This window comes from Silurus aristotelis (assembly GCF_946808225.1).
Source record: "Silurus aristotelis genome assembly, chromosome: 9".
NCBI classification, from domain to species: Eukaryota; Metazoa; Chordata; class Actinopteri; order Siluriformes; family Siluridae; genus Silurus; species Silurus aristotelis.
The window spans coordinates 3,750,321-3,765,948 of record NC_139582.1 but is presented as its reverse complement, the minus strand read 5'-3'; the positions used below and the strand labels follow the sequence as shown (position 1 = coordinate 3,765,948).

The following is a 15,628-nucleotide window of genomic DNA, read 5'->3' as shown; positions in this document are numbered from 1 at the left end:
AAAGAATCCAATGGATTTATTTCTGTTTGCACTGAATTCATTCACAGTAGTTACAAGGGGGATACATCGTGTTTCTTTTCTCTCCTTTTTTTTTTTTCCTTTTACCTGCCCATATTTGATCTCTATTCCAGTTCGCAAAGTAAAAAATAGGAAGGATATGAATAGGTATTGCTTCGTTTATTTCTCTTTATCGGAGCTCTGCCGTGTTGTGGATATGCACCTGCGACAAGGTGGGTTATGACATCAGCACACCCTCTTGGAGAAAAGAAAAGAAAACAGAACAGAAGGGAGAAACTAGTAAAAGACAAGAAAGGAATGTGAACTGTGGGAGGAAAAAATAAAGGGGAAAAAAATCCGTTTGAATCAAAACGTGGAAAAAAGTAGAAAAGGGGGACAAAAGCACAAAAGGGCAAATCGAACATGTACAATTTCATCATCGTCATGCAGAGAACAGCTGGATGTCTGACATGCAAACGGCAAATACGAGAAACGCAGCCATGAGCAGGAATGATCCCCCCCTCGGTGCCTTAAGAAACTCATTGGCAAAGTTATCTATTTACATCACATGGTTCAAGTGTTTCAACCTGTACACACACACTTTTTTTTTTTGTTTGTTTTTTTAAAAAGTGACAAATAGCAAGATTTCGTAACGTTATACCCGCGTAGAGGCTAGTCTACATTCTTAAATTACTGGTAAATAATTTAACTTATTACTACAGGCTCTTCTTCTGCTCGAAAGCCAGAAAAAAAAAAAAAAAAAACGAGTGCTTTTGTTCACGAAATTCCGATGAGTCCAAACGAACGACAAAGGACAATTAAAAAAAAAAAAAAATCCATACAAAAAATTATCATTTGACAAATAGCTTTGATACGAACACTACCCAAATTTAGTATATAAATAGTCCCAGCTGCATAAATTAAACAACACAAACAAATAAAACAAGCCGAGAAATAAGTTAGAAAATGATACACGATGATGGTCAAAGGTTCTCTGAATCCTGCAGATGCTTCTCCAAAAAGAAAAAGTAAAAAATTAATTTACAATGAAATCATTTTATGCATCATTTCATTCTAAGGTGACAAACATTTCTTCACTACATGGAGCATAAAAATTATATTATTTTCAATAAAATAAAAAAAAAAGCAACAAAATCGGTTCAAGCACAGTCACAACATTAAAAAAATTTAAATAAAATTAAAATTTACAATAATCAATTTATGCATAATTTTTTTTTCCAAGGTGACAAAAAAATTACTACATAGTAAAAAAAAATAAAAAAAAAATAATCAGTTTAAGCGGTCACAAAAAAATAAATAAATAATGAAATCATTTTATGCATCATATCAAGTTGACAAAAAAAAAATTTAATCAGTACATGAAGCTAAAAATTAAAATTGTATTTAAATTAAAAAAGGAACATACTCAGTCCTAGCAAAAAAATACAAAATAAATAAATTCATTTACAATGAAATCATTTAATGCTTAATTTAATTTCGAGATGACAAAAAAATTCACCACATATTAAAAAATTATAATAATTAAAATTAAAAAAGCAACACAATCAGTCCAAGCAGAGTCACAACAAGACGAGGTTTGAACACGTAATAAACATATACAGGCTGTACAGGAGAATAGAACATTTGTTGTAAAACATTTCCCTTTTTTGTTTCACCTCATCCCGTCCCAAAGCACCGCCGGAATAGGGCTCGGCTGTATTATTCTGCCCATAATAAGATTTTAAAATCTTGTACAGCAATGACACAGTTCATAAAATAGTTCAAATTCTTTCATTCATAAACACTTAGAACCCAAAAAAAAAAAAAGAAAAAGGTATTACAATCCAATGGAGAGTCTGTGTGGTCTGCTCCTCCAGCACATTCATGTCCACCTCCACCTGGATGATTCCTCTTCCTCTCAATGCATCTGGGGTGTGTGTGTGTGTTTGTGTGTGTGTTGTGTAAAGGTAGGAGCTATAGCCAATGAATACTCAATCACCAATAATCAATATAGTAATATGAAATGGCATATCAGCTGGCTCCAAGTACGAGGAAAGAGAAATGAGTGAATAAGTCCAGGTGTTATATATATATATTTATTTTTTCCCATGAGTCTGTTGGGGTGTGTCCCATTCGTAGCTTGTACTTGCTGTGTGATGCGCCTTCCGTCGACATACTGTACACAGCGCTCATGTGAGAGCAGCACTCGGGGGGGTTTAACATGTTTTCTGGATAATCCCTGGCAGCAGAAATGTGCAAAAGGTCATCAAAAATGAAAAAAAAATCAGAAAGAGAACAAAAACGTACCAGAAAAAGACATGAAATGCAACGCGAGAGTGTAATACGCCATGTGTCCGCATGTGTGTTGAGGATAAAGAGGACAAAAGAGGCCAAATGAGGACTTGAGATTTTGATCTAAACTAAATGAGTAAACTAGAAAAAAAAAAAGAAGAAAATATATATATCTAATCATCTACTACCACTGGTGGGTTTAAGGCTGCTCCTGTGTCCCGACTGAAGATGCCACCTTGGATTTGTCTTTGCTCTTGGAGGCATTCGAGTCAGACTCGTGTTTCTGCGACGCCTGCCCGGACTTCTCGTCTGAAAAGAGCTGTTTAATTACGTCAAAGAAGCTAGTCAACTGGCTGCCTGGGTACACACCGGGGAGAGAAGAACGACAGAGAGAGAGAGAGAGGGAACAAACAAATGAACAATGTAGACCACAAAAGGACACAATGAGAATGAAAAGACTAGATAAATGAGAAATGTTAAGCCTTGTATCTCACACACACACACACACACACACACACACACAGTCCCCCATACATATATCTCCTATATCATCTCTTACCTTCACTCCCTCACTCACACACACACACACACACACACACACACACACACACACACACACACACACACACACACACACACACACACACACACACACAGTTATAACATGCAATCTTTTCACACACACACTTTCTCTTACACACACCCTACAATCATCACAAAACAGGCAAATTCATTACACACACATTTACTTTCTTTCTCATTCTCTCCCTCATGCCCTACCTCACACACACACACACACACACACACACACACACACACACACACACACACACACAATGTACAATCTTATTACACATTCACACATTCAATTTCTCGCTCTTTCTCTCACACACACACACACACACACAAACACAATACAATCTCATCATTACGCCCAAACACACACAATGTACAATCTCATTACATACTCACTCACACGCACACTCGCACACGTTAATCTCATCATTACATTCTCACTTTCATACACGCAAAATACACGTTCCCACTCAAACACACACACACACACACATCCAATCTCATTACTACATACACACACCCCATTACACTCTCACTTACATGCTCTCTCTTTCACTCTCTCACACATTCTTTCTCTTTTACACATATATAGCATACAGTCTCATTACACACTCTCTCTCTCACTCACGCCTACACACACACACACACACACACACACACACACACACACACACACACACACACACACACACACACACACACACACACACAATCTCACCACTACACACAACATAATATGTCATGAGGCTTTAAACAGTCTCCCATTTGATCTTGTCTGGATGGAATGAATAGTAAATGGCACTGGATCTATTCAGGTTGACATTTCGGAGCAGGACACGGTTTTATCAGTGCAGGGTATTTTTTCTTGCAGGTGCGCACACGAACGCGCTCACGACTGCCCTTTACAGAAATAATTCACAGATTTCCAGCCTAATTGACACACCTCTAGTGCAAAAGTAACAGCCAAAAAATATTCACTCATTTGTTCATTGGAAGAAAGTACACCAGGACCAGAGCTTCCTCCTGGTCAGCGTCACGATGCTCGGGCAGACCTGGGGGCAATTTCGAGTAACCGGTTTACCTCCTGCGTTGATTCTTAAATAGTTGGAGGAGTCACACTGAGAACATGCTGACCTTCACAGACAGGAAACTGGGATCAAACCGGTACACTAAACACATCTGTGGATTTAAAAGCATGTGTAAGGAAGTGTTCTGAGAGAAAACAAGTTTGGAACGAGTCTCCAGTGTCTGTCAGAGGTAAAAAAGCTTTAGTTCAGACACGGAAAAATGTTCAGGACAGTGGAGTTTTTCTATTCAGGACGTTTCTTTTGTATATAAGCGAGGGGGAAAAAAAAACATGGTAAAGTTTTGCTATTATATGGAAACCATCTATCTCGCTTGCTTCTTCCTGGGTTTCTCACATCTACCTAATTTATTTATTTATTTAAATATAATCTATTTTAATTTTAATAAACCAAGTATCTGCTGACCACATGAGATTTACTGAATTAACAAAAGTATTGGGACACCTTACTTTCCCAGCCATATGTGGTCTTCTCTTCATGGAAAGAAAGTGGAATGGAAGATCTCCTGCTATACAGCTCTGACCTCAACCCTATTAAACACTTATTGATGAAGTTTTAGCTCTGACTGGTTAAGATGGTGGACTTCTGATTGAAAGGTCATGAGTTCAAATCCCAGCAAAGCTAATGCTCCTCATGAGCCCTTTAACAATGCCCAGTTGTATGAATAACTAAGACACCAAGTGCCATTAGTGTATATGTATAAATAATACACTATAGGGACAAAAGTATTGGGACACTCGACTTTTCCAGCCTTATATGGTTCTACCCCTGACACACCAATATTATGTTCAGGTGTCCACATATGTTCGTCCATCTAGTATAATTGAAATAATTAGAAAGAAAATGAAAAATCTAACCCACAATAGAATAATAACTCAATTATCTATCATTTCTAGTAATTAAATGTTTTATGAAACTGCCCTAATTATGAAACATATTTAAAGCTTTCTTTCTCTTTCTGTTCCTTTCCCTCTATTTCTCTCCGTCTCCCCTTTGAACTGTAGAACAGCGAGCACTACAGAAGATTGCTCCGATTGCAGCACTTGTCTAGGTTTCAGGCCTTATTTCTTTCTTCACCGCTGCTGATTTCGAGCTGCAGTCTTTTCACACAGCTCCATTTCCATCTGACCATTTGCTCCGGAGGAAAATGCCACTAAAATACTGCGACACACAAAGGACACAGAGTGGGCCGAAGATGACCGCTCTGCTTACTCTCTTAGGAGAGTGAAACATGCAAGAAAAATAAAATGTATTATTCATATTGTTCTTACGTACTGTAGCGAAGTCATTACAGACGAAGACGTTCCTGCAGACCAGTGGCCTCTGTGATGCAGCTGATTGTTGTGCACGATTTAAAGCTGCATTAATTATGCAATGCCTTTTAAATCTTTAAAATGGTCTTCAACTTCTCTTTAGAGCATGAGCATGTCATTATGTATATACTAATAACACTAGCAAGTCTTTATTAACAGCATTATCACTTCAAAGGTGCAGTCTGTAATAATTGGCAGCATTATTTTAAAGGTGCAGACTGTAATAATGGCAGCTTTTTTTTTTAAAGATGCAGACTGTAATAATGGCAGCATTATTTTAAAGGTGAGGTCTGTAATAATTAGCAGCATTATTTTAAAGGTGCAGTCTCTAATAATTGCAGTATCACTTTAAAGGTGGAGACTGTAATAATGGCAGCATTATTTTAAAGGTGCAGACTAATAATGGCAGCATTATTTTCAAGGTGCAGGCTGTAACAATGGCAGCATTATTTTCAAGGTGAGGTCTGTAATAATTAGCAGCATTATTTTAAAGGTGCAGTCTGTAATAATGGCAGCATTATTTTCAAGGTGCAGACTGTAATAATGGCAGCGTTATCTTAAAGGTGCAGACTGTAATAATTAGCAGCATTATTTTAAAGGTGCAGACCGTAATAATGGCAGCATTATTTTAAAGGTGCAGTCTGTAATAATGGCAGCATTATTTTAAAACTGCAGTCTAAAGGTCTTAGACATGGTGATAATCCAGTGCCTTGGTGATGGAGCTGATTATTGTATGTTTATAGCTTTGTGAATGATGCAATACTGCTTGAATCTTTCAAACTGTTTCTGATCTCTTGGCAATCGATCCGGTTCCAGGAACATACCACTTCCTGAACATGCCTTGACTGTTTATGTTCTTTGCATATGGCAAACCCTGAATGCGATTTAAATTATTCACAGCAAAACGCTTTGAAAAAAACGACAACTTAAACTTCGTGGCAGTTTTCTTTTTCTGATGAGCTGCTCGTTAGGTGGTTAAAGTAGGTCACAGGGATGTCTATCCCCTTCCATACTGGTGTTTGTGTCCGTACAGCGAGACATGAAAGAGGCGGCAACTCAACTCAGACGACTAAAGCCCTAGCTCTAGTCGGACGGTGCCGGGCACAAAACCTGCACGCTGCACCTTAAAGCAGGATGATGCAAGAATTAAACCGAGGCAGAAAAACAGCATAAAGTATGCATGAGTGCCGAAACGCCTCGTGAAGGTGAGGCGTTAAACTTTTATGAGTTGAGACTTGTGTGAGTAAAAAGGAAAGTGTGCAGAGATAAAGTGCTCATCGCAGGACAGGATCGTTATTTAAACGAGCGCAGTGAATACGAATAAAAGTGCTACGGTTATTAGAAAATAGAGAAATTTCTTATCACTTTTGGAATGTTGGCCTAAAAGATCGATGAAAAAACGTAAAAACACTGTAAAACTATCAGCTTTCATTCATACGACAGGATTTTTAAGGGTGCAGTCTGTAAGTCTTATATATGGTGCTGCCACAATCCAGTGGCTTCGTTGATACAGCCGATTATTGTATGCAATTTAAAGCTAATATTATTTTAAAGCAAAGTATTATTTTAAAGTTAAGTTATTTCATAAGTCTGTAATAATGGCAGTATTATTTTAAAGGTGCAGTCTGTAATAATGGCAGCGTTATTTTAAAGGTGCAGTCTGTAATAATGGCAGCGTTATTTGAAAGGTGCAGTCTGTAATAATGGCAGCGTTATTTGAAAGGTGCAGTCTGTAATAATGGCAGCGTTATTTGAAAGGTGCAGTCTGTAATAATGGCAGCGTTATTTTAAAGGTGCAGTCTGTAATAATGGCAGCGTTATTTGAAAGGTGCAGTCTGTAATAATGGCAGCGTTATTTGAAAGGTGCAGTCTGTAATAATGGCAGCGTTGTTTAAAAGGTGCAGTCTGTAATAATGGCAGCGTTATTTGAAAGGTGCAGTCTGTAATAATTGCAGCGTTATTTGAAAGGTGCAGTCTGTAATAATGGCAGCGTTGTTTAAAAGGTGCAGTCTGTAATAATGGCAGCGTTATTTGAAAGGTGCAGTCTGTAATAATGGCAGCGTTATTTGAAAGGTGCAGTCTGTAATAATGGCAGCGTTATTTTAAAGGTGCAGTCTGTAATAATGGCAGCGTTATTTGAAAGGTGCAGTCTGTAATAATGGCAGCGTTATTTTAAAGGTGCAGTCTGTAATAATGGCAGCGTTATTTTAAAGGTGCAGACTGTAATAATGGCAGCGTTATTTTAAAGGTGCAGTCTGTAATAATGGCAGCGTTATTTTAAAGGTGCAGTCTGTAATAATTGCAGCGTTATTTTAAAGGTGCAGACTGTAATAATGGCAGCGTTATTTTAAAGGTGCAGTCTGTAATAATGGCAGCGTTATTTGAAAGGTGCAGTCTGTAATAATGGCAGCGTTATTTTAAAGGTGCAGTCTGTAATAATGGCAGCGTTATTTGAAAGGTGCAGTCTGTAATAATGGCAGCGTTATTTGAAAGGTGCAGTCTGTAATAATGGCAGTATTATTTTAAGGGTGCAGTCTGTAATAATGGCAGCGTTATTTGAAAGGTGCAGTCTGTAATAATGGCAGCGTTATTTGAAAGGTGCAGTCTGTAATAATGGCAGCGTTATTTAAAAGGTGCAGTCTGTAATAATGGCAGCGTTATTTGAAAGGTGCAGTCTGTAATAATAGCAGCGTTATTTTAAAGGTGCAGTCTGTAATAATGGCAGCGTTATTTGAAAGGTGCAGTCTGTAATAATGGCAGCGTTATCTGAAAGGTGCAGTCTGTAATAATGGCAGCGTTATTTTAAAGGTGCAGTCTGTAATAATGGCAGCGTTATCTGAAAGGTGCAGTCTGTAATAATGGCAGCGTTATTTTAAAGGTGCAGTCTGTAATAATGGCAGCATTATTTGAAAGGTGCTGTCTGTAATAAAAACAGAATTATTTTAAAGGTGCAGTCTGTAATAATGATAGTATTATTGTAAAGGTGCCGTCTGGAATAACAGTGTTATTTTAAAGGTGCAGTCTATAATAAATGCAGCGTTATTGTAAAGAGCAGTCTGTTATAAATGCAGTTGTTTGCAATAATAACAGCATTATAATAAAGCATAAAAATAGCAGTACTTAGTAGGAGTGCAGTGTGTAATATTAACAGTACTCTAGTTTGTGTATTTTGTATTAATTATATCATTAATTTAAAGGTGCAAAAGGTTTTAAAAAAGTAATAACAATCTACCCTTTAAAAAAATATCAATGTTTTAAAGGTGACATCTGTAAAACTCTTTCAAAGGTGAAATTTGCAAAACTTCACCATTTTAAAGCGGCGGTTTGTAATTATACAGCCTTTTTTTTAAAAGATGAAATCGATCGCAATGGTAATATTTTGTGTGTAATTTGGATTATGTGTATGTGGGCAGTTTGTAATAATAGCATTACTGTTTTAAAGGAGCACTCTGTAAATTCCTGAACACTGCTTCAGGAGATGGGATTTGCAGTAATGCGTTTAAGCGTAGACTATTTCCAATTATTTTCAAAATAGTACAAACTCATACCGGTCCCGATGTCTGTGATGTGATGGATGTGTTTAAGGACAGTTGTGATTTGTCTCGGGCTTTGTCTCTCTGCTGTCCTGTTCTGTGATTAACAGCGCTCACATGCCATTCATCCATTAAATCATATGCACGTATTTTTTCACATACAGTACATGGGAGATGAAGTGAAGCGCATGGGTTGTGACGGTGACGAGGAGAGACTGGTGATGTGATTGAATTCCTCATAACAACTTCCTCCATTTTCAGGCCACACCTTATTCTTACACTGAATCTTAGTCTGTATACAAGAGATTAAAGGAGCAATGGATCACACTTTCAGTGCAGAGAAGCTCCTGAGTCTAGATTAGTCTAGATTAGTCTAGATTAGTCTAGATCATCATAGTTCTGTCAGAAACAGCAGCTTTAAAGGATTTAAAGCAATAAAAGCTTTATCCAAAAACACAGAACCACTTTTAGATTTTACAGCTTCAATGAAACCGGGCTCTCGTTAGAAACCCATGTGGCCACTAGAGGGAGCTGTTATCAGGCGATTTTGCACAAGCACAAGCACAAGCACAGCCATGTGATGAAACAGACAGAGATAAAGAACAAAAGGGAATTCCTCTCGTTTCTAATCCGTTCTTCGTCTCCAAGTGGACCCAAGTGAGTCCTACTGAAATATGCCCCCCCAATACTCCTTTTCCAAAATCTTAGGCGAGGACACAGGGAGCCGTCACTCGAACACACAACTTATAGATACGTACCAAACATGTGCTCATTATACTTGCAGAGGAGTGTTTGTGAGTGCATATATGGGAAAGAGAAGAGAGAGAGAGAGAGAGAGAGAGAGAGAGAGAGAGAGAGAGAGAGAGAGAGAGAGAGAGAGAATGAATAAGGGATTTAATGTGGTTCAGCGCTCTTGGATCAGGTCAAATAGGCATTTGATTCACCTCTATATTAGAAATTGTTTCAACTAATAAAGAAACTACATTAAAGATGCAATATGTAGTTTTCAGTGAATGTCCAAAGTTTTATGGTTTTTAAAAGACACATGTTCCTTTCATTTTTATACAACAAACAGAGGATATTTATTGCTATAATGTGCTGAGAGGTTCATGCTGACAAACCATATACATTTTCATATGTTGAATTATATTTGTATTAAAAATATCAAAATCCTCCCTTAGCATGAAGAACAGCTTTAGACACTCTTGTACAACTCGATTAAGGTGTTCTTCACTAGTTTAAGACTCCTTTTAGACCTTTCTGGCGGTTCAATACGATTTAGGTGCAGTGACTGGGCAGGACATTCCATGATAGATCACTCCAGATGACTGTTGGCTCTCTAAATAGCATTTACAGAGCTTGGACAAATGCTTCCACAGTCCAGATGGAATTGCATGGTGTTGAAGTATGGAATGGTAGCCATGTTGGTTCAGGATTCTTTTCACTTTCCGGAACTTTCCCTGCTCTAAAACAACCCTGAAACATTACGCTTCCACCTTTTTTGTTTGACTGTGGGGGTGAGGCCGTCTGCCAACATCTTCTCTCGTGTTCTCTGTCTTACAGAAGTTCTTCAGCCAAAAATGTCACAATTGGATTCCACAAAACTTTTTCGTTCAATCACTCGTCTTGTGTTTTTGCCTTCGAACAAGTTTGTTGCATTGAAGCAAAAGGAACATGTATGTGTCTTGAAAACAATTAAAAAAAAAACTAGAATGCAGAATATAACCATAAAATGATATTATATATTTCCTTTTAGGATTAGGGATCTCTCATATGAAGCTTTAATTTCACATAAAAAAGGCTACATGATATGTTAAAAAGAACTGAATCCATTTCTATTAAATGGAATTTGTTGTACAGGAAGCTGTAAAAATTACAAATTGCTCCTTAAAGTGCCAAATTAAACATTGTATTGTTGTAGTTTTAGATATTTTTTTTCCCTTAAGATATACATTCACAATACATTCAACATTTCCAGCACATTAAAACACCTATTTGACCGTGATGAGTGCAAGTGCTGTGTTCAAGGTGCTGGAGCATGGTGGGCCGGATGCCATGCATGCAGCCGATGCTGGGTCGGAAAGCAGGAGAGACAGAGAGATAAGGAAAGACAAATAGATAGAGCAAAAGGAGGAGAAGAGAGAAAGATAAAAAGAGAGAGCAGTGGCGGTGTGTGTGTGTGTGTGTGTGTGTGTGACGGACGGATTTTCTGCTCACCAGAAAGCTGCTGGACGGCAGGCTGGTCGTGTGAACTTAACAACTGAGCCTGAATTGTCTCCACAACTCGCTTGAAGCGTCGGCTGGGACCTGGGACACACACACACACACACACACACACACACACACACACACACACACTTATTCAAAGCTATTTAACTAGATGTCCTGCTCTATGAAATTTGAATATACTACATTAAATATTACATACTGCTATATACTTTCAGGACATAAAATATGTGTAAAGCATTGCACAATTCCATCTAATTAAATGAATCTATACGTTTTATGCTGTTGCGTGTCAGCTTTATTCCCCCTTAGCTACAGCCTCGTAACGTCTAATGGGATCACGGTGCATTTTAAGGGTTTACACGATGGCCAACGGCTCAGTTCCTGATGCATGCATTAAGTTCAGAGGCTCACAGAGCGACCCGTAGAGCAACATTTTCCCCTCAGCCTCATATCTAAAGGTAAAAGATTAAAAAAAAAAAGAACCAGAGAGAAAAAAAGAGATGGAAGAGGGTGGTCCTTTGAAACTCAGCAGGCTGAAAATAGGAAATGAATGCCAGGAGGCAAAAGAGTGTCTTTTACTTGAACCTTTGCCACAGATACCCTGAGGGGCGTGGCTATTTTAAGACTGGATGAGAGAAGGAAAAAGGAAGGAAGTAAGCAGGGAAGTCAAGAAGGAAGAAAAAAAAAGAAAGAAAGATTGTAGTTGACGTAGTTACCTGAGAGCAGGGTGAAGGTGACGGAGTAGATGCCGTTCTCCTTGGTGGCGGACGTGCTCTCCGTATAGGTGATGTCCACCTGAAATTTCACAGGCTTCTGGAAGACAGCAGGGCCAGCTGTGGACTTGTACTCCGCCCGGAAACTCGTCTGAGAAACCACACTGTGGCTGAGGCTGGGAATCTGACAACATGAGAAGTGAAAGAGAAAAAAATTTAATATAAAATGTTAATTATGATACATAAGATCTGAACTACAGGTTGACCATTAACAACTCTCAAAAAAAAAAAAAAAGACAATCCATCCATTCATCAAATATATCTCAGTAAAGCTGCTTTGACACAATGTCCATTGTTAAAAGCGCTATACAAATAAAAATGTATTGAATTGAATTTAATCCTTCCACCAGTCCATCCATCTTCTATACTACTTATCCTACAGGGTCAGTCGGTGCCTGGAGCCCATTCCATGGAACTTTGAGCGATGAGACACCAAGTAGTTCACGATCCAAAAACACTCATTCACACACTATTAAATACACTTTGGAATGGGGGAAGAACACTGCATTTAAACCCCGTCCCCTAGAGGTGCAAGGCAAGCAAAAAAGTTCTAGCTTAAAACATTGGACTGCTGACCGGAAAATAATGAATTCATATCGCAGCATCACCAGGATCCTACTGCTGAGCCCTTAGAGCAGAGCCCTTATTCTTACCTGCTTAATTTTATAAATAACACTAAAAAGGTACAGTATCTCATAAGTAAGGACATATTTCAGCAATCATAGTAGATCTTCTCAAGGGACAATACTAAAGAAATGAAACTTGGATATATTTTAGTAGTCAATGTGCAGCTTGTACAGCAGTATAGATTTACTGTCCTCTTAAAATAAATTAACATACAGCCATTATTGTCTAAATAACTGACAACGAAAGTGAGTACACCCTCAGTGAACATGTCAAAACTGTGCCAAAAGTGTCAATATTTTGTGTGAACACCGTTGTATCTACTGTAGCACTGCCTTAATCCTCCTGGGTATGGAATTCACCTGAGCTGCTCAGGTTGTTGCTGGGATCCTCTTCCACTCCTCCATAATGACTTCACGGAGCTTCTGGATGTTAGACACATGGTGCTTCTCCACCTTCTATTTGAGGATCCCCACAGCTAAATTGGGCTCAGGTCTGGACACATAATTGGCCACTCCTTCACCTTCAGCTTCCTCAGCAAGGCAAGTGTCATCTGGGTGGTGTGTTTGGGGTCGTTATCATGTTGGAAAACTGTTGTTCGGCACAGTTTCTGAAGGGAGGGCGTCATGTTCTGTTTCAGAATGTCACAGTACATGTTGGAATCCATGTTTCCCTCAATGAACCACAGGTCCCCAGTACCCGCAGCATTAATACAGCCGCAGTCCATGATGCTACCACCACTATGCTTGACTTCAGGCAAGACACAATTTTCTTGTTATTCCTCGCATGCTGGATACCATCAGAGCCGAACAAGTTTATCTTAGTCTCATCAGACCACAGGACATGGTTTCAGTAATTCATAATCTTGGACAGGTCGTCTTCAGCAAAACTTCAGGCAACCTTCCGCTTCTGCAACCTCTAAAGCAATGCTGCAGCACTCATGCGTCTGTTTTTTGAAGTCAGCTTCTGCGCCTGACGCACAGCACGAGGACTCGACTTCTTTGATGGTGCCGTGTTGAACATCCAGTGGTCAGTATGAGAACATTGGACTCAAAGCACCAAATTGTAACTGCTCTAATACAAGATATACACATTTGTATGGTCCTGTCAAGCAGACAGAAACATGAACATGATGAGTAGGACGTGTGGCTTTTGCAGGGTTACACGAATTACAGCTGTTATCACCGAGAGTTTGTACTCACTTTTGTTGCCAGCTATTTTAACAATAACGGCTGTATGTCGAGTTATTTTTAGAGGACAGTAAATCTGTACTTCTACACAAGCTGCACACTGATACTTTAAAATATATCCAAGTTTTATTTCTATAGTATTGTCCCTTGAGAAGATATACTACAATGGTTGCTGAAATGTGAGGGGTGTACTTACTTCTGTGACATACTCTTACAACACTGGGACACCTGACCTTTCCAACCACATTTGTTTTTGGATGTGCTAGCATCAACATTTCCCTTCACTTGAACTAAAAACCTGTTTCAGCAGGACAATGTCCCTGTGCACAAACGCAGCTCCATGAAGATATATTTTGCATGGGCTAGAGTGTAGGATCTCCTGTTATAAAGCTCCTACCTGAACATTATTGAACACTTTTGGGATGAATGTGAACACTGACTCCACCCCAGGCCTCCTAAACTACATCAGTACTTTACCAACACCATTGAGCCTGAATGAATCTCCACAAATCTCCATAAGCACACTCCAAAATCTAGTGGAACTTTTTCCCAGAAGAGTGGAAGTTAATGTAAGAATGGGATAAGATGTTCAAAAAACAAATAGAAATCGTATACTCGGGTGTCCACAAACTTTTGCTCATAACATGCAATTGTAAGTTGCTCTGGATGAAGGAGCCTGCGAAATGTAATACTAAGTCTCAGCACCAGCACTGGTTCATTTTCCTTCTTTTCATACAAACCGTAAATGTTATTAGACGCTTCACAAGTAACACAGTCCTTTACAAAGAGGAACAATACAAACGAATACGGAACCAAATGTGATCATAAGAGGCATAAAAAAAATCTTTCTAATTACCCCCCTAACTAGCGAATAAATCATTGCACGTTCCATTTGAACGCTTGTTGATTTTAATTACACTTACATCTGTAACACTTTATTGTAAGGAACACACATTAGGGGTTGATTATGGCCTTCTGCTTTGTTCAATAAAGCCCAAATTGGACATTTAAAAACAAAACAAAAATCAGTAAGAATTAATTTTTTTTATTCATAAAGACTTCACAAACGGGGATCTGTACAAATGGGATTGGACTAATAGTCACGTTATTATGACCGATTGTGATGCACTATTAAATACCCCTGTTATGCAAATGACTGTGCCTGAATTAATTATCCAAATTCATACTGCATGAGTGTGCTTGTGTGCTTTATTCAGCCACAAGGGTGATAGTAAAGTCACTAGGGTTGGGTTCAGAGCTCTATAGCAGGAGATGTTCCACTCCAACTCATATAAAGCATATCTTCATAAAGCTGGCTTTGTGCACAGGAGCATTGTCGTGCTAGAACTGGTCTGTCTCTCAGTTCAACTGAAGGGAAAATTTCATGCCAATGCATCCAAAGACAATCTATACAATTGGGTAGTGGAAGAAGCGCATACGGCTGGAAACAAAATATGTTTTATTTTTGTCTTTTATTAACCAACCCATCGATTATGGTTGCACAAGCCAGTGCACTCTTAGTGTCGGTCCCAAGCCCGGATAAATGGGGAGGGTTGCGTTAGGAAGGGCATCCAGCGTAAAACGTGCCAAATCAAATACACGGATCACGAATCAGACTTTTATACAGGATCGGTCGAGGCCCCGGGTTACCAACGACCGCCACTGGTATCGTTAGCCAACAGGGTACTGGTGGAAAAAGGGCATTCTGTTGGCCGAAGGATGAGAAGGAAAGAAGGAAAACGTCCAAAGAGACAGCAGGGAAAGGAGAAGTGTTGGAGAGTGGGGGTTAGGGTGAGCACTTTAATATGTTGGTACTCTGACTGGTAATGGGAGAAAGGGAGCTGATATGATAAAGAGGAATAAGGTGGATATGTTGTGTGTTTAGGAGACCAAGTGGAAAGAGAGTAAGACCAGGGACATTGGAGGTGTTTAAACTGTTCTTTCATGGTGTGGATGGAAAGAGAAATGGTGTAGGGGTGATTCTGAAGGAAGAGTACAGTAAGAGTGTAGTGGAGG

General features: G+C 38.9%; 1 protein-coding gene across 4 annotated transcripts in view; it reads right to left on the bottom strand.

The window, feature by feature from the left end:
- brsk2b (BR serine/threonine kinase 2b) overlaps nt 1-15,628 on the bottom strand; it is a 195,533-nt gene continuing 179,905 nt past the window's right edge. For 2 of the 4 annotated variants that reach the window (XM_083549914.1, XM_083549912.1), the window contains exons 17-19: nt 11,742-11,922; nt 11,014-11,103; nt 1-2,236 (exon numbers count right to left, since the gene is read on the bottom strand). In XM_083549914.1, the coding sequence (XP_083406040.1) occupies nt 2,214-2,236; nt 11,014-11,103; nt 11,742-11,922 (294 nt within the window). In that variant the 3' untranslated portion in view covers nt 1-2,213. Of the gene's footprint in view, nt 2,647-11,013; nt 11,104-11,741; nt 11,923-15,628 lie in introns of all 4 variants that reach the window. The other 2 variants (XM_083549913.1, XM_083549911.1) reach the window with 2 other exon arrangements.